At 43.4% G+C, this 19,796-nt stretch overlaps 1 protein-coding gene across 1 annotated transcript; it reads right to left on the reverse strand.

Moving 5' to 3' along the window:
* Positions 1 to 9,678: 9,678 nt before the first annotated feature.
* Positions 9,679 to 15,787, reverse strand: LOC129826727 (phospholipid phosphatase 1-like). Its single transcript, XM_055887752.1, has 6 exons — positions 15,255 to 15,787; positions 11,135 to 11,286; positions 10,687 to 10,970; positions 10,461 to 10,518; positions 10,162 to 10,338; positions 9,679 to 9,933 (listed from the first exon to the last, which is right to left on the reverse strand). Exons 1-6 carry the CDS (start codon positions 15,310 to 15,312, stop codon positions 9,811 to 9,813), a joined length of 852 nt encoding a protein of 283 aa, XP_055743727.1. The 5' UTR covers positions 15,313 to 15,787; the 3' UTR covers positions 9,679 to 9,810.
* Positions 15,788 to 19,796: the final 4,009 nt, after the last annotated feature.

The following is a 19,796-nucleotide window of genomic DNA, read 5'->3' on the forward strand; positions in this document are numbered from 1 at the left end:
CCCTTGTGTGGTGTTAATGTTTTTATTTTTCACCCAATGTTGGCAGGTCTGTACCCACAACATTATTGGGTTTATAAAATGATACAGCATAATTTATGTAAAATTACTTAATGTTGACTTATCAATTACAGCAAAATAGACAGCATACGTAGTTAATATTAGCTGTTCACCTCTGCTAGATCACATTTATCAATAGCACTATTTTGTTTTTGTAAACCAATCTATAAGTAAGACATGGGTGGAATGAATCATGTTTATCTTGAACAAATATAAATTAAAAGAGGTTTTCAGCACTTGATTATTGCTTTGAACTGAACAAATTGGAAGGACAAATTTTACTTAGTATTTTCTGTAAATATTAAATGAGCCCCATTGAAAATGCATTAAAGCTGGTATACACGCATGAGGGACAGAATTTAGCTGTTGCAAATCTATTTCTTTCACTTGAAACAACAGTTAATACAAAAACTCCCGGTCTAAAATGTGAACTCAACTTGAACGGAACCGAGCAGAATCATTTCAGTTTGAGACAAATATAGTATTTGTTATACATACAACATACTAGCCTGTGTAACACTAGTTGTGTTTACATTCCACACAGTATCCATTTTTTCAGATTCTAATATGCCAAACATGGCATGGAGAGTGGAATATTAGTGTCTTTCTGTCCTTGGGTCCACACACATCGCAGCGCTTCTAGTTGCTACCGACTCCAATCTAGAATGATGAGAACACTTAGTGAGATGTTAGTAACATTCCTGAACTCACTCACATAGTTACAGCAGGCCAAGGTAGGAGAGTCAGACACACACACATACTTCCGGCATTGGAGTTGTTGCTTCTGTGGGTCGGGCGGATGGGCCACCAGCATCCTCACGATGGCTGCAGAAGCTGGGGTCCTTGGGATATGTTGCTTCCTCTGGATTTGAGGTCTTACCAATGCCTTGCCCAGCTCCTCGAGAAAGAGCCGTCTCCTCTGGAGCTTCCCTCTGTTCCAATCTGGGTTCAACGCCATCCAGATGACAAACGTGTCGTATGCCAAGATGTTGAATATCACAAGTGGCCAGTGTAGGGTTCTACTTTTGCAGCTGTAGCCAGTCACCAGCTTATCTAAATTGTCCACCCCTCCATTTGTGGAATTGTAATCCATTATGATTTCTGTTTTTTGATGTTCCTGGACACAGATTCTCCCATCCCTATGCAGCATACTCATGAGTACCATATTTTTGCCTTTCTTTGGCACGTAGGACACTAGGAACGTGTCGGCCGTGAACACAAACTTAGAGGAATTGATAGGCCTGTTCCGTGTATTCATCAGCTGAGGTGAGAGTTCTGGCTTGCTTTTTTGTACTGTTCCTACCATCGTCAGCTTCCTCTTGAGGAGCTTCTGTCCCAGCTTGTGCGAAGTAAAAAAGTTATTGCAGGTGATGTGACCACGGAGTCCCTGTGTAACGTCCAGAACAACCCGTATCCCTTGGTTCTTCTCAGGGTCTCCTCCATCTGGCTTCCCCGTATACACTTGCAAGTTCCATGCATATGATGAAGCAGTATCACAGGTAGCCCAGATCTTGATTTTATATTTTGTGGGTTTAGACAGTATGTACTGCCTGAAGGGGCAGCGACCCATAAATGGCATAAGCTGTAATAATAATGTTGGGCGCAGGGCTGCTGACGGGCTGGTTCTGGGTCTGGCTGAGGGTCAATCTCATCTTCTTCCAACTCACTGTCAGACTCTATTTGGAAAATTCTTCACCTCCAAAGTGGAAGACACTCCTTCCACACTAGCTTCTCTCTCTGCGAGAGATTTTTTGCCATACTGACTGATTGTGGTAAGGAGCCACACATGCAAAGCTGTTTATTTGTTGTGTCCCTACCCTATTTGCACTTGGCTGGGGTAGATTGTGGGAAAATATTGCATTTTTTACAATGTATCCAAATAATGTATTGTAGTAACATTCTGCAGGTTCCCGCAAGACATTGTGTAGTTTCACACACTACAAAGGGTAAAGAGTGCGAGAAAAGCGGGAGACAGGCAGACAGGCAGGGAGTCAGACAGGTTCTTGGTGCTATGTTGAAACAGCAGGCCCAGGGAGGAGGAAGACAGAGTGAAGGCATACAGCAAACCTTTTTGTTTAATTTTTACTTGTTTTCACCTACAGACACACTTTTCCACACTTTTATTACACTCGGGTCCAGTGGACCCGAACACCACATATGTAATATAAATGTGTAGGGGGTGCACAGTGTACACTCAATGAAAATGTGTTATTTTACATGTTATTCACAGAAAATGAGCCAAGGCCAATGAGTCTCATTCATTGTATCATTTTTCTTTCAGTAAACATTGAAAATGGGTCCCACAGACCCAAACACCACACAAGGGTTAAATACAGTTGCTGCAATGTCTATTGGGTAGTTCCTGTCAGGGCTCATGTGTAAAAATATCTGTAAAGCAGGAATGGTGGGTGTTACTTGTTTGATACAATGGAAGTAAAGGTATCCACATTTATTGTAAAACTCTTGCTATCACGTTTCCCATATCTAGTACAGCTCTTTGAACATTAATCTGGACCAATACGGCTCTGCTTTCGTTTTGATTCATTCAACATGGAAAGTCCTAGTCGGCACATTGTGAGAACTGTATTACTCTGATTTGACCTTGCATTCCAAATGTTTTGAATAGATGCAGTTTTACTCTTGAACATGGAATCTGTCAAATCCTTTGCTAACGTCATACATTTGCCTCTCTGTAACCACCTACTGCAATGCTACTTTTCTCCACCAGAGGGTAGCAGTTAGCCTGGCTAACATTCCACTCCTTGCCAGTGCCACTCCTGTCATTTACTAAATGACAGGAGTGGCACGTTAGCTAAAAAGACAGGTGGTTTTGTATTTATATTTATTAGGGATCCCCACTAGCTGCTTTTTTCAATCTGATTCTACTGCTTGAATCAGTTACCTGATGTGGAATAGAGTTCCATGTAATCATGGCTCTATGTAGTACTGTGCGCCTCCCATAGTCTGTTCTGGACTTGGGGATTGTGAAGAGACCTCTGGTGGCTTGTCTTGTGGGGTATGCATGGGTGTCCAAGCTGTGTGCTAATAGTTTAAACAGACAGCTCGGGGCATTCACCTTGTCAACACTTCTTACAAAAACAAGTAGTGATGAAGTCAATCTCTCCTCCAACTTTGAGCCATGAGAGATTGACATGCATATTATTAATGCTAGCTCTCTGTGTACATTTAAGGGCCAGCCGTGCTGCCCTGTTCTGAGACAATTGTAATTTTTCTACATCCCTCTTTGTGGCACTTGACACCATGACTGAACAGTAGTCCAGGTGCAACAAAACTAGGGCTTGTAGGACCTGCCTTGTTGATGGTGTTGTTAAGAAGGCAGAGCAGAGCTTTATTATGGTCATACTTCTCCCCATCTTAGCACTCTTGTATCAACATGTAGTTGGTCTTCTGGTTGACTTCACTTCAGGAGTGCAGGCAATATCATCTATATAACAAACATGAGAAATGTCTGGTATTTTATTTTTAACTTTTGCACTCAAACTGTTCTAAACATTAAGTTGTGTATTTTAGAGAATGTCCCTAGTTGATTCATTTGAACAGTTCCGTTGTAGAATGCATCACCCAAAGCATCCCTCATTGTTTGGCAAGAGGGAAAGAGCAACATGTGACAGTTTGAATGGGGCTTCTGTCAAAGAGGACTATTGTCTGGGTCAAAATAGTCTCGTTCCCAGCCGTGTGTACCACTATTATCCGGGTCAGAACAACAATGTGTGACAAAGGAAAAACCAAAAGAGTCACCCCGGTGTCAGACATTGTTGCATTTCGTACTAAGGTGATGCTGGGTATCTAATCACAATTTACCATGAGTGAGTCCAACATAAAATACAAAAAGCCAGTGGAAATGTATGTTTTTTTGCATTTAGTACCCTGCATCTGGAATTTCAATTAGTCCAGACAGACCTTATGTTTATGGTATTAAAAACAGCATATTTATACCACTTTGCACATTTCACACATACTTTATTAACCATGTAATTAATATGTTATACCATGTAATACATGGAACACTTCAAACTTAACTGGTTCATCTTCTAGAGAGATATAGTAGTGTTGTATTTTATCCTAGATCTTTCTCAGACATGCACTGAGGCATGAGATCAGCTGTTGTGACCTTCTATTAAATCAACTAAACTATACCAGCTTTTATAGTCAGTTTCCAAATGCAAAAGTCACATGAACATAAATGTATGTGTCATGTGATCATTTCACATGAACATCACACGATGAACATGATGTTTCCTTCTATTCAATATCTTAGATTTTGTATGCAGTATATTTCCCTTTGTAGTCTCATGACAACATTGAATCAGAAAAATGTAATAATATCCTTTCAATATTATTAAAATAATCTCTTTGTAAATTGTCATTCTCTGGATAGGTCCCCAATTAATCTTTAGTATTAAGCTCTACTTTGGTGAGAGGCTGTCCTTTAGAACATCAAATATTGATTCACAGAGGAATAGAACATGCCTGGTAGGCAGGAAGGAACCAAATGGCTCCTCCTGTCACACAAAATAGAAGTGATCTTTTTTCAGACCAAAATCACAATGGAGAAAATATGGGCCTCCATTAGGGCCCAGAGTGTTTCCTGGTCAGATCACAGGGCCAGGAAAAGTAATGGGACTTGAAAGTCATGTACAGGGTAGAGGAGAGCCCTAAAGCAGAAATCCCTCAACCTTATAACGCTCTGTAATTAGACATGGCATGAAGACATTGTTAAAATAGATCCCTAGCAGGTGATCATGCTGTTATCCAAACCATGCTATAATGTCCTTCTCTGAGTACCCAACAGGTAATAATTGCATAGAGCAGGCCATACTGAAAGCCTATAGCTTATACAGACAGTAAAAATGGTAGTACCTCACTGCTTAAGCGGTAATTTACGTAAAACACGTTTTTACCGGACAGCAACTAAGCACCGACAGCAGATGTTAGTTAAGGTGAATTATGGTGCAAGTTACATAAAAATGTGTTTGATTTGAATGTGATTTCGTTCTCATTTGCATGCCCATAGTTTATATGTTATATGCTGACAGTTGAGAACACACCCACATTGGGAAATGGGATGAACAACTGAGAGACAGAACACAAATATTTCCAGACTTGCGGTGAGTAGCCTACGCCTCTAGTCTGTATTGTGGCTTTTGAGCAGTCATTAGGAATATGTTCCTTGTGTTCAGACCTCACCCTGCCTTCCCTCCTGAGCCTCTGTGGCCCCACTTAACTCTCATTTAAAAAAGAGACCCTTTATGTCAATGGGACATCCTGGTTAATGAAAGGTTGAATAAATAACAAAAAGCAGCCTACCCAGGCTATTTGACAGGTATGGGTTTGGCCTTTCTGTATGGGTAGTTTCTGTCTCTGATGATCTCACAAAAACAATGCACATATTTCTACAGTTTACAAAATGTGTCTCAGACACAGCACTTTTCCTCGTACCAAAGAAGCCAAATGGAATGCCATCTTCCTTTATCTCAGATCACAGATACAGTTTTTACAACAGTACTTCAAAAAAGACACAACAAACTGTAAAAAAGTTAATTTGTCTAGTTGCCATCATGATTTCTACTATTGGACACATTTGTTAGGAGTTTGCAGGGAGCTTTGAGCAAGTAGCAGCAACAATCTGGCGAAGGCAGTATTAAAAAATATACACAGTACATAGTACATAATTTCAGATTTCAATAAGTCTCCAGGCTTTCATTTAAGCTTTGGGACAGTAAGGGTTCACAGATGTAGGATTTATTATTGGCCTGGCTGCACACCAGTGGAGGCTGCTGAGGAGAGGATGGCTCATTATAATGGCTGGAATGGAGTGTAATAAATGGAATGGAGTGAAGGGTATCAAACACATGAAAACCATTCCATTATTATGAGCCTTTCTCCCCTCAGCAGCCTCCACTGCTGCACACATGGACACTCTGCTCACTGTAACAACTGGTACTTCATTCATTTCAAACAAAAGCTTCAAACCAATGCAAAAACAACAGCTCCAACAAATTAAGACCTCACAGCGTAAATGCAAAGACCAGAAACCCAATCCACGGATCATTAGCTCAAGACACCCAACCAAAGGAGACAGCTTAGGCAAGATCATTGGCTATGAGAGGGCTAGGAGCTGTCTTCAGGGCTCGAGCAAAGTGACCACCACGACAGCCAATGCCAATGAACTGCAATGCATTGAAATAAATAACCATAGTCCTCCATAGTGGATGGCAGGTAGTGGTAGCATGCTACTAGTCCTCCATAGTGGATGGCAGGTAGTGGTAGCATGCTACTAGTCCTCCATAGTGGATGGCAGGTAGTGGTAGCATGCTACTAGTCCTCCATAGTGGATGGCAGGTAGTGGTAGCATGCTACTAGTCCTCCATAGTGGATGGCAGGTAGTGGTAGCATGCTACTAGTCCTCCATAGTGGATGGCAGGTAGTGGTAGCATGCTACTAGTCCTCCATAGTGGATGGCAGGTAGTGGTAGCATGCTACTAGTCCTCCATAGTGGATGGCAGGTAGTGGTAGCATGCTACTAGTCCTCCATAGTGGATGGCAGGTAGTGGTAGCATGCTACTAGTCCTCCATAGTGGATGGCCGGTAGTGGTAGCATGCTACTAGTCCTCCATAGTGGATGGCAGGTAGTGGTAGCATGCTACTAGTCCTCCATAGTGGATGGCCGGTAGTGGTAGCATGCTACTAGTCCTCCATAGTGGATGGCAGGTAGTGGTAGCATGCTACTAGTCCTCCATAGTGGATGGCAGGTAGTGGTAGCATGCTACTAGTCCTCCATAGTGGATGGCAGGTAGTGGTAGCATGCTACTAGTCCTCCATAGTGGATGGCAGGTAGTGGTAGCATGCTACTAGTCCTCCATAGTGGATGGCAGGTAGTGGTAGCATGCTACTAGTCCTCCATAGTGGATGGCAGGTAGTGGTAGCATGCTACTAGTCCTCCATAGTGGATGGCAGGTAGTGGTAGCATGCTACTAGTCCTCCATAGTGGATGGCAGGTAGTGGTAGCATGCTACTAGTCCTCCATAGTGGATGGCAGGTAGTGGTAGCATGCTACTAGTCCTCCATAGTGGATGGCCGGTAGTGGTAGCATGCTACTAGTCCTCCATAGTGGATGGCAGGTAGTGGTAGCATGCTACTAGTCCTCCATAGTGGATGGCAGGTAGTGGTAGCATGCTACTAGTCCTCCATAGTGGATGGCAGGTAGTGGTAGCATGCTACTAGTCCTCCATAGTGGATGGCAGGTAGTGGTAGCATGCTACTAGTCCTCCATAGTGGATGGCAGGTAGTGGTAGCATGCTACTAGTCCTCCATAGTGGATGGCAGGTAGTGGTAGCATGCTACTAGTCCTCCATAGTGGATGGCAGGTAGTGGTAGCATGCTACTAGTCCTCCATAGTGGATGGCCGGTAGTGGTAGCATGCTACTAGTCCTCCATAGTGGATGGCAGGTAGTGGTAGCATGCTACTAGTCCTCCATAGTGGATGGCCGGTAGTGGTAGCATGCTACTAGTCCTCCATAGTGGATGGCAGGTAGTGGTAGCATGCTACTAGTCCTCCATAGTGGATGGCAGGTAGTGGTAGCATGCTACTAGTCCTCCATAGTGGATGGCAGGTAGTGGTAGCATGCTACTAGTCCTCCATAGTGGATGGCAGGTAGTGGTAGCATGCTACTAGTCCTCCATAGTGGATGGCAGGTAGTGGTAGCATGCTACTAGTCCTCCATAGTGGATGGCAGGTAGTGGTAGCATGCTACTAGTCCTCCATAGTGGATGGCAGGTAGTGGTAGCATGCTACTAGTCCTCCATAGTGGATGGCAGGTAGTGGTAGCATGCTACTAGTCCTCCATAGTGGATGGCAGGTAGTGGTAGCATGCTACTAGTCCTCCATAGTGGATGGCAGGTAGTGGTAGCATGCTACTAGTCCTCCATAGTGGATGGCAGGTAGTGGTAGCATGCTACTAGTCCTCCATAGTGGATGGCCGGTAGTGGTAGCATGCTACTAGTCCTCCATAGTGGATGGCAGGTAGTGGTAGCATGCTACTAGTCCTCCATAGTGGATGGCAGGTAGTGGTAGCATGCTACTAGTCCTCCATAGTGGATGGCAGGTAGTGGTAGCATGCTACTAGTCCTCCATAGTGGATGGCAGGTAGTGGTAGCATGCTACTAGTCCTCCATAGTGGATGGCAGGTAGTGGTAGCATGCTACTAGTCCTCCATAGTGGATGGCAGGTAGTGGTAGCATGCTACTAGTCCTCCATAGTGGATGGCAGGTAGTGGTAGCATGCTACTAGTCCTCCATAGTGGATGGCAGGTAGTGGTAGCATGCTACTAGTCCTCCATAGTGGATGGCCGGTAGTGGTAGCATGCTACTAGTCCTCCATAGTGGATGGCAGGTAGTGGTAGCATGCTACTAGTCCTCCATAGTGGATGGCAGGTAGTGGTAGCATGCTACTAGTCCTCCATAGTGGATGGCAGGTAGTGGTAGCATGCTACTAGTCCTCCATAGTGGATGGCAGGTAGTGGTAGCATGCTACTAGTCCTCCATAGTGGATGGCAGGTAGTGGTAGCATGCTACTAGTCCTCCATAGTGGATGGCAGGTAGTGGTAGCATGCTACTAGTCCTCCATAGTGGATGGCAGGTAGTGGTAGCATGCTACTAGTCCTCCATAGTGGATGGCAGGTAGTGGTAGCATGCTACTAGTCCTCCATAGTGGATGGCAGGTAGTGGTAGCATGCTACTAGTCCTCCATAGTGGATGGCAGGTAGTGGTAGCATGCTACTAGTCCTCCATAGTGGATGGCAGGTAGTGGTAGCATGCTACTAGTCCTCCATAGTGGATGGCAGGTAGTGGTAGCATGCTACTAGTCCTCCATAGTGGATGGCAGGTAGTGGTAGCATGCTACTAGTCCTCCATAGTGGATGGCAGGTAGTGGTAGCATGCTACTAGTCCTCCATAGTGGATGGCAGGTAGTGGTAGCATGCTACTAGTCCTCCATAGTGGATGGCAGGTAGTGGTAGCATGCTACTAGTCCTCCATAGTGGATGGCAGGTAGTGGTAGCATGCTACTAGTCCTCCATAGTGGATGGCAGGTAGTGGTAGCATGCTACTAGTCCTCCATAGTGGATGGCAGGTAGTGGTAGCATGCTACTAGTCCTCCATAGTGGATGGCAGGTAGTGGTAGCATGCTACTAGTCCTCCATAGTGGATGGCAGGTAGTGGTAGCATGCTACTAGTCCTCCATAGTGGATGGCAGGTAGTGGTAGCATGCTACTAGTCCTCCATAGTGGATGGCAGGTAGTGGTAGCATGCTACTAGTCCTCCATAGTGGATGGCCGGTAGTGGTAGCATGCTACTAGTCCTCCATAGTGGATGGCCGGTAGTGGTAGCATGCTACTAGTCCTCCATAGTGGATGGCAGGTAGTGGTAGCATGCTACTAGTCCTCCATAGTGGATGGCAGGTAGTGGTAGCATGCTACTAGTCCTCCATAGTGGATGGCAGGTAGTGGTAGCATGCTACTAGTCCTCCATAGTGGATGGCAGGTAGTGGTAGCATGCTACTAGTCCTCCATAGTGGATGGCAGGTAGTGGTAGCATGCTACTAGTCCTCCATAGTGGATGGCAGGTAGTGGTAGCATGCTACTAGTCCTCCATAGTGGATGGCAGGTAGTGGTAGCATGCTACTAGTCCTCCATGCGTTGTCTGCTACAGTAAGTCCATATTGTGGGCAAAGCTTCAGTCTGTGCTTCCATAGTGGTTCTCATTATCTGGGTTGTCCTGGAGACTGGTTTCGGACGTCTCCTCTTCTATCTCTACTGGATCAACAGGCCTCTTGAAGAAGTCGGACGCATAGAACACCTGTGTTGATAGAGCAGAGAACATGATTTGTTTATACAATGGAGACAGAAACTGAGAAAATTACTTATGGTGATACAACCAATAACGTGTGTGATGTTGTCTCTAAGGGAATGAGAATAAAAGGTTTGTTTGCTAATTCCTTTATGTGTTTATCATAATTATGCCAGTGCCCTTGGTGGTAGCATGTTCATTGATGTATTAAACCATAGCCTACAGCTAGCTACCCACCGTGAGTATTGCGACTATCGCCCCCTGCAGGAGGCCAGTAAGTACGTCACTCCAGTGGTGTTTGTAGTCAGAGATACGTGACAGTCCCACGTAGATGGACATTGCAATCAGGAAGAACTGTATGGTGGGTCTGAGGAGCCTTGCCCACTCTGTCTGCAGTCTGGCCTGGACGTACAGCTACAAGAGGAAAAGAAGAAGGACACCATCAACATCATGAAAGGGAGATATTGCTCAGGGACGAAGGAACTGTTGTAGCCTCCCTGTATGTACTGTATGTAACAATTATCTGCTATACTTACTGCAAGGAACAGCATACAGTACATAGAAAAAGATGAGTGACCAGAAAAGAAGGAAAGTCTGTAAAAACAAAAAGACAAAAGTGATTAGGGAAAACTACAGCATGGCAAACACCTTTTGAGCTTGCATTTCCCAGTTAAGAGTTTTTCCATTTTGATTTTGTAACAATGCCTTCTCTTGGGATGTATCCCAGGTTTTGAGATACAACCCTCAGAGCCCTTACTGTACCTGGCCTCATCTACCATATCCTTGTCCCCGGTACAGGTGAAGTTCTCGATGTAGCCTCCGGCCCTGCAGTTGATACGGTCCCACACAGGCTTACACACAGCCAGGAAGTGCGGCCGCAGTCGACCGATTGAGTACTTGGCAATATCCGTCAGTGATTGGCTAGCAGCAGCCCCGAATAGGAAGCTGGCCACTGCTTTATAAATGCGCGCCACGTAGTTAGTCCCCAAGGACGATTTGGTTTTGACACGAGTCATATAGACGCCAAGGCACTCACCACTGACTACCTGTAACAGCAAGAAAGCCATCTTTAACTGAGATCAATTGAACATGTTAACATATTGTCTCATATAATTGCAGTTTTACCACAAACCTTTAAAACACACATGCCTGATATGTTGATGACATTTTGAAGAGAATATCTGAGAACAGGGCAGAGGTAATGACTTACCACAATCAGTGTGAAAGGGATCATGACTCCCCCCAGTAACTGATAGGATATGGAGTCCTCCTTCAGGGGGTATCTGATGGACTCATCATTACAGAAGAAACCCCTTTTGAAGGGATTGTGCTGAGGGGTGAGGATCGCAAAGGGAAGTCCAACTGGAGAGAGAAAGATAATCAGCAATAGTCTCCTTGTTCAAACTATCTTTTGTAATTCTGTACAACAAGCTTTTGACCAAATGTTTTTATCAAAAGTCACAGGAGAAATTAACTTGCTAGGCAAAACCTGATACAAAACAATAACCAAATAAGACGTGCATGTTTTCACTTGATTTGGTTAGTCCATTTCTCTCCCTTCCGCTCACCTTACCAAATAGCCCAGCCATGGCCAAGTTAACAAATTAAGGTAAAAGTCAATATAATGGAGGAGGTAGAGTCTCCTAAATAACTAATAGAGTCCAGGATGTGAGTGGACGGCACATCAACTAACGATAACATGATTTGACAGAGTTGTCATGGAGATGCTGGCATGGATGTCTAAATGCTTCTAATAATGTCAGTCAGACTCACTCAGGCACACAGTCTAACTGACCTCTAGCAGTTAGGATCACTTTCTCACACTGCTCTGCTCTCATCTGATTTCTATCTCGCTCCTCTTATTCACTGTCCACAACATTAGGCCTTTACCAAGAGAAATATGGAAATCTAGGCCTAACTATCCAATGTGACACCAATGGGATATTACCCATTGGTAACCATTGTCAGAAGCCTGGCATTCTCAACAACACTAACAGAAAGATATAGAAGAGTCAGTGGGGGTGCTGCTGTGGCCCAGGAGTGGGGAATGCAGACAATGAAAGCAAATGCTGAAAAATAAGTTCAAAAGAGTAGCAGTAGAATTCCATGTCCTGATATCTCTTTCTGTCTCTCATGGTAAGCACTCTCTCTCTCTTGTATCATGCATTTGCACACTGCAGAAGGCGACATACACTAGTACGGCCCACAGTTTCCATCGCACAGCGCATTTCATCAGCTTCTATGTTTAACAGAGGTGTTGTAAGTTCAAAGTAGGTTTGCTGTTTCTTAAAATATCCTTCAATTCCCACTTCCAAACTTCACAGATACTTAATTTGCTGTTTGAATCACGCAGGTTACACAACCAGCAATTGTTCTAAGCATTAGAGTGTACGTGAATAGGAGTGCTTCAATTAGCTAACTATTCCACCCTCTGGCCAGATTCTGGCCAGTAAGGCACATTCCACTCCGTCGCACTCCGTTGGCAGATTTCAGCCTAAATGAGATAACTAGCAGTCACAGGTCTTTGATTAGAGCTTGTCCTGTTATGTTGGGGAGTATGGACACCATATGCCATCCTTTGTAAAACATTCTGACTGCATCTAATTGATCACAAAGGGTGAAAAAAAATCCAGAACAACTCCAGCATAGAACATTGCTCAAAGGGTTTTAAAAGTGCTACACTAGCCGCTAACCAAGTCACTCGTAGGCACAGATTTACCATCCTTTTAGCTTCATTTTAAGGACCATGATGTGAAATATAGAGATTTGGCAAAAGGGTAATTGCCAAAACACAGGTTTTTAGAGATTTGAGTTGTTTTGTGTTTTTGCAAATCATTTCTGTGTAACTAAAGATGTTGCAGGATTTTCTGATTTTGTGTAACGAATGACAGCATGACACTACTATATTATGAGAGAAACAAGTTTGTTTATGTCATTGAGCAGAGATGGCCAACTATCTTAAAACATCCTAAAAATAAAGAAATGTTCTCCCTCCTGCTTCCATATTTTAAAAAGCAAGGTTCCCTGGCACTTTTGTGTTGTCTAACAACTACTTAGTCACATAACTCTGACAAGTCTTGTCAAGACATCGTACTCAGTGTTGACCACATGAGTTCAGAGACTACAAAAACAATGGTCTTCTCGAAAACCATTACATGCGACCAAGACCCTTACCCGGAGTATCAAGACCCAGATCCAAACCGAGTTTAGATCAATACCAGTTGCGGACTTACCATTAGGCGGAAGAGGCAATTGCCTCAGGCCACACATCATTAAGGGGCTTCGTGAGCTAGACATAATAAAAAATAATAAAAACATAATTTTTCCGCTTGAAGCCCACAGATGCTATGCTAGATTTAATTGCAATTTTTTTGTCAATGAACTATACAAAATACTCTGTCACGTTAAAGTGAAGAAAAAAAATGAATGAAAAATAAAACACTAATATATCTTGATTACGTAAGTACACCTTGATTGTACAATATTTGCACATTGTTATTTTTTAAATTCTCCAAGCTCTGTCAATATGGTTGTTGATCATTGCTAGACAGACATTCTCAAGTCTTGCCATAGATTGTCAAGCCGATTTAAGTCAAAGCTGTAACTACGCCACTCAGGAACATTCAATGTCGTCTTGATAAGCAACTTCATTGTATATTTGGCCTTGTGTTTTAGGTTATTGTCCTGCTGAAAGGTGAATTTCTCTCCCAGTGTCTGTTGGAAAGCAGACCGAACCAGGTTTTCCTCTGGGATTTTGCCTGTGCTTAGCTGTATTCCGTTTCTTTTCATCATTGAAAAAAACTCCCTTGTCCATGCCGATGACAAGCATACCCATAACATGATGCAGCCACCACCATGCTTGAAAATATGAAGAGTGGTACTCAACGATGTGTTGTGTTGGATTTGCCCCAACGGGTCTGAATACATTCTGAAGCCACTGTAGGTCATTAAGGGGTCTGAATACTTTCTGAAGCCACTGTAGGTCATTGAGGGGTCTGAATACTTTCTGAAGCCACTGTAGGTCATTAAGGGGTCTGAATACATTCTGACAAACCCTTTTGCCCTTAGAACAGGCTTAACTCGTGGTGCATTGACTCTACAGGGTATCGAAAGCATTCCACAGGGATGCTAGCCCATGTTGACTCCAATGCTTCCCACAGTTGTGTCAAGTTGGCTGGATGTCCTTTGGGTGGTGGATCATTGATGATACACACGGGAAACTTTTGACTGTGAAAAACCCAGCAGCGTTGCAGTTCTTGACACACTCAAACCAGTGCAGCTGGCACCATACCATGTTCAAAGGCACTTATATATTTTGTCTTGCCCATTCACCCTCTGAATGGCACACATACACAATCCATGTCTCAATTGTCTCAAGGCTTAAAAATCCTTGTTTTTTAACTTGGCAAGTCAGTTAAGAACAAACTCTTATTTGCAATGACTGCCCACCAGGGAACAGTGGGTTAACTGCCTTGTTCAGGGGCAGAATGGCAGATTTTCACCTTGTCCGCTTGGGGTTTCGATCCAGCAACCTTTCGGTTACAGGCCCAACACTCTAACTAGGGTACCTGTCTCCTCCCCTTCATCTACACCGACTGAAGTGGATTTAACAGGTGACATCAATAAGGGATTATATTTTTCACCTGATCAATCTATGTCATGGAAAGAGCATGACATAGCTGTTCCTAATGTTTTGTCCACTCAGTGTATAAACTCGGAGGGGGGGGGGGGGGGGGGACGACTACTGATAATGGAATGATCATTTTCTGGTTAAATGTAATAACTGGATTCAAGATTTACCCCTCTGACTCGCTTGTTTAATACACAACCAGAAGGTTATATTCAAATAAACTGTGCGGGTCTGAATGATCTCATACAATATAGGTTATAGGTATCGTTTCCCCAGAAAAACGGAGGTGGTGACTTTCCTCTGCATGCTATGTTAGGTTATAAGCTAAGTTTTAGCCTAGCTAAAACTAGAGCACAAAGTTTTTTCCTGGTCAAGACATGGTAAAGAAAAACTCCTGGTTATTATTATTATATTATACAGTCTTACTGTGTGTTGTCTTGTATGCTATTATAACAGTGGTACAGACAACAGCAGTGTAGCCTATCTCTAGTGGATGAGAAATGGAATGAATCAGCAGCGAAATAGGACACCCATTCATTCAGACTTAGCAAAGCATATTTGCAATAAAGTTGTAATAAAGAGATAACTCAATGGGACTGGTGTTGGTGCAGTTGGCTAGTGCAGAATAACTTCTCACAGAAAAGGGAACTATAGGCCATGACACTGCCAACAACAACTGTATAGTACGTAGGCTACATACCGAGGAAAAGACAGGTAACGTCGAGAAGGACGAGTGGGATTCTGCCAGCTTCAAACATGTTGCGTCTCGGGACTTCTGTCTGACAAATCCGTAAACTCGTGAGCGTTCGGCTGCTGTCGGCTTTCTTCCGGCGAGATGAGAGACAGTCTATCTGTCGAACATGCCTGGCTATTTGTAGAAAACAATTCTAAACTTCGTTTTTAATGTTGTAGGTCTTAGCCTAAACCAAAAAAATTGGTAAACCAAACTGTTTCTGTTATCCCAGGGGAAACCGTATACAGTCTAGTTTATAAACTACTCCTAAAACCTTTACGTTTTCAATCCCTTACCCTTTAAAATTGTCAAAGCCCAACTTCATAACAAACAGATTTTTCAGCGAAAGACGCTCATAATCTTCTGTCCCGTCTCGTACGATGCTCCAGAAATAACACAGACAGGCCTCCAGTTGTGGTAATGATAGGCCTCCAGCTGTTGTATTGCTAGTGAAATACAACAGCCGTCGCCCGATGCTCGACTCGCTCCATCCCCTCCCCTTTGCTATGGAAAGTTGAGGGCAACGTCACTCTTGCTATTATTGGAAACTCCACGGCTAGAGGGTGGGAAAAATGTTCAATGGAACAGCACCCAACATGATCAATTAATTTACTCTGATTATGTTGAACAATTCTTAATAGAAGGATGATGATAACAGAGGTGTACATTTTTTCCATACATTTTTACAAGGGCGCAAGTTTCACTGGGGACGGGGTACATGCCCCCCCCACATTCTAAAATTGCATTTTTGTCCCCCCCACTTTTAGCATTGGAATGTGACAGTGGCAACCCATCATTCAGGGCCCCACATTTTTCCACTGTTTTGCATGCTATTTTGACATTAATATGTGTCACATATCAGTTTGCAAACAGTGTAAAAAAAAATAAAAAATTTAAGTTAATAAAGCTGCATACAAACTTGGTCTCTTTTTTGCTTTCTTGAGTAAGTCAACTCCAAAATGCAGGTGTTTCAGCCTAGCTCAGTGCTTTCTGTGGTGTTAGGCCAGCCAGCGGAAAATATGGAGCGTAGGTGTTGGAAATGTTCTCTGGTTGCGGGGTGATTGGCTCAGTGTTCTGTCACTCATGGGGACACTACATCACTGCCAAATCTAAGGGTAGAGCTCGAAAATTCAAGCCTATTGGGTGCTGCCATAGAGTTACATTAGAAGCGCCCATCCAAGAAGGCTCAAGGTCATTGGCCACAGCTAAAATAACATCAAATCACCTTATATCTACAGTAGCTTTGATTGGACTGTCATACTATCAAAATCTTAGCTAGCAAGCTTGCATTCATCATTATAAATCAAGTCGACAATCTACTGGCAAATGCTTTTTAATCATCATAATGAAGCGAAATTATTGATAAAACGTATCGGTGCTCATCGGCCATTGGACATAAACATTGGAAATCGCAAATTCAACAATGAGTGGTTTGCAAAGCGATCACTAGCCTGCTATACAGTGGAGTGGGTTTGTGGTTCCAAGTCTGGGTTTAAGGGTGTCTTTTCCAAGATTGAAAACATAAATATTCAACATTGGCCATGCTGAAGTCAACACAGCATGACTTCTGCTGCACTCAAAACAACTGTAAACTCACAACTGGGAAATCTGACTTCAGTGAGTTTAAGATACATGAAAACTCTGAAAAAAACTAGCTCTGACTGGGAAAATACATTTTGAACGGTCATTATTCTGCCCTTGAATTGCGTTCCCATGCAAAACTAGACGGATAGCTAACAACTAAGTCTTCAATAAAACTCCCAAGGCGTTACTTTTCTTGAATGAATATATTGAAAACGTTTATGTTGTGAAACTGCAAAATACAGAAAAGAATATACTTTAGTATTCAATTCACACCGACATACTGTAGCTGTACATTATACATTTGAAGTTGCATGAATACAAAGCACGTGCTAAGGTACCATGCATCTGGCATGATGCCAAACCTTATAGCTAATTGTTACTCATATGGTAATTGGCTAACTCCTTTAATTACTCTAATAATGTACAACCATCTCTGTAGAATAACAAAGCATATTACACTAGAAACAGTAACAAAACTATAGTATTGTATATTTTACAATTCGTTTGCATGATGCATGAGAAAAGTAATAAAGCTGACGGCATACATGAAAGCCATTGCAATTTGTGTGAGTAAATGCAACCAACCAACATTGATATGTAAGCAACTCTATCAATAACAAGATTATCATCACTAGCAAAATGCTTAAATCGAACTTACAAACAAATATTTTCCAAGGCTGAAGCGTGACAAGAAATAGTTACACTGAAAGACCTGCATCGTAGCGTTGTTTTTAGCTGCTTCTATGCGTGCAGAACGAATTCTCTACTTCCTGTTTGCGTACAGTCTTTCTAAGAACCAGAAAGCTCCACTATGGGGCGAATAACACCATGGAACACAATGAAAATCCATCTTAACCATTGTAATAACATTATCTGTTACCTTCTAACAGGATGGCAGCACAGTCATCCAACTCGGAGTTGCATATCTGGAACTCGGGCCTCTTTCTAGAGCTCTGACCTGAAGATCACTGACATCATCATGATTCAACCTTGTTTTTTTACGATTTTCCAGATGTCTTGAAAGCACCATAAATAGAGAGAATGCCAGACTTTGATGCCAAAATTTGCCCACGAAGGACCTCCGCGCCCCCTTCCTGCTCAAGTGAGTCCAACAATGCCTTGTATGCTGCTGCATAAATTATGTAATAAGCCAGGGAGATAGCTAAGAAATCAATACTAAGTGTATGTTATGTCGTACACTGTTAGTAGTCCATGTACCTCACCCTAATAATTTTCCCTCTTTTCCATTAATTTTGCCTACGGTTCTGACTTGGTGGTGCACATGTAGCCTATAGCCTGTTTTAGAGAAATGTAATCATTGAATATTGTAAGAGCTTTCATTGTCTGCTTATAAACTCGGCAAAAAAATAAATGTCCTCTCACTGTCAACTGCGTTTATTTTCAGCAAACTTAACATGTGTAAATATTTGTATGAACATAACAAAATTCAACTGAGCCATAAACTGAACAAGTTCCACAGACATGTGACTAACGTAAATTGAATAATGTGTCCCTGAACAAAGGGGGGGGGGGGGGGGTCAAAATCAAAAGTAACAGTCAGTATCTGGTGTGGCCACCAGCTGCATTAAGTACTGCAGTGCATCCATCTCCTCCTCATGGACTGCACCAGATTTGCCAGTTCTTGCTGTGAAATGTTACCCCACTCTTCCACCAAGGCACCTGCAAGTTCCCAGACATTTCTGGGGGGAATAGCCCTAGCCCTCACCCTCCGATCCAACAGGTCCCAGATGTGCTCAATGGGATTGAGATCCGGGCTCTTCGCTGGCCATAGCAGAACATTGACATTCCTGTCTTGCAGGAAATCACGCATAGAACGAGCAGTATGGCTGGTGGGATTGTCATGCTGGAGGGTTATGTCAGGATGAGCCTGCAGGAAGGATACCACATGAGGGAGGAGGATGTCTTCCCTTTAACTCACAGCGTTGAGATTGCCTGCAATGACAACAAGCTCAGTCCGAGGATGCTGTGACACGCCGCCCCAGACCACGACGGACCCTCCACCTCCAAATCAATCCCGCTCCAGAGTATAGGCTTCGGTGTATCGCTCATTCCTTCGACGATAAACGTAAATTTTACCATCACACCTGGTGAGACAAAACCGCGACTCGTCAGTGAAGAGCACTTTTTGCCAGTCCTGTCTGGTCCAGCGACGGTGGGTTTGTGCCCATAGGCGACGTTATTGCCGGTGATGTCTGGTGAGGACCTTCCTTGGGCTCCTGAGTGGCGCAGTGGTCTAAGACACTGCATCCCAGTGCAAGAGGCATCACTGCAGTACCCGGTTCGAATACAGGCTGCATCACATCTGGCCGTGATTGGGAGTTCCATAGGTCAGCACACAATATGTCTGGGGTAGGCCGTCATTGTGAATAAGGATTTGCTCTTAACTGACCTAGTTAAATAAAGGTTAAATAAAAAATAAAAATAAAATTACAACAGGCCTACAAGCCATCAGTCCAGCCTATTGAGGACAGTCTGAGCACAGATGGAGGGATTGTGTGTTCCTAGTGTAACTCTGGCAGTTGTTGTTGCCATCCTGTACCTGTCCCGCAGGTGTGATGTACTGATCCTGTGCAGGTGTTGTTACACATGGTCTGCCACTGCGAGGGCGATCAGCTGTCCGTCCTGTCTCCCTGTAGCACTGTCTTAGGCCTCTCTCTCTCTCTCTTTCTCTCTCTCTCTCTCTCTCTCTCACACACACACACAGATAGAGAGGAAGGAAGTGAGAGAGAAATGGTTTAGAAATATTGACTCTCCCAATGTTGCAATGCAAGACCAGAAAGAACACAAATATTGACATACATGCAATTGCTCATCTACTCCCAAATCATGTAAAACGCTATGAAAGTGCATGCAATCAGCATTCTTTTAATTAGGCTTCTTGATCCTTTATCCAGGTAATGGGTT

This window comes from Salvelinus fontinalis, chromosome 28 (genome assembly GCF_029448725.1).
Source record: "Salvelinus fontinalis isolate EN_2023a chromosome 28, ASM2944872v1, whole genome shotgun sequence".
NCBI lineage: Eukaryota > Metazoa > Chordata > Actinopteri > Salmoniformes > Salmonidae > Salvelinus > Salvelinus fontinalis.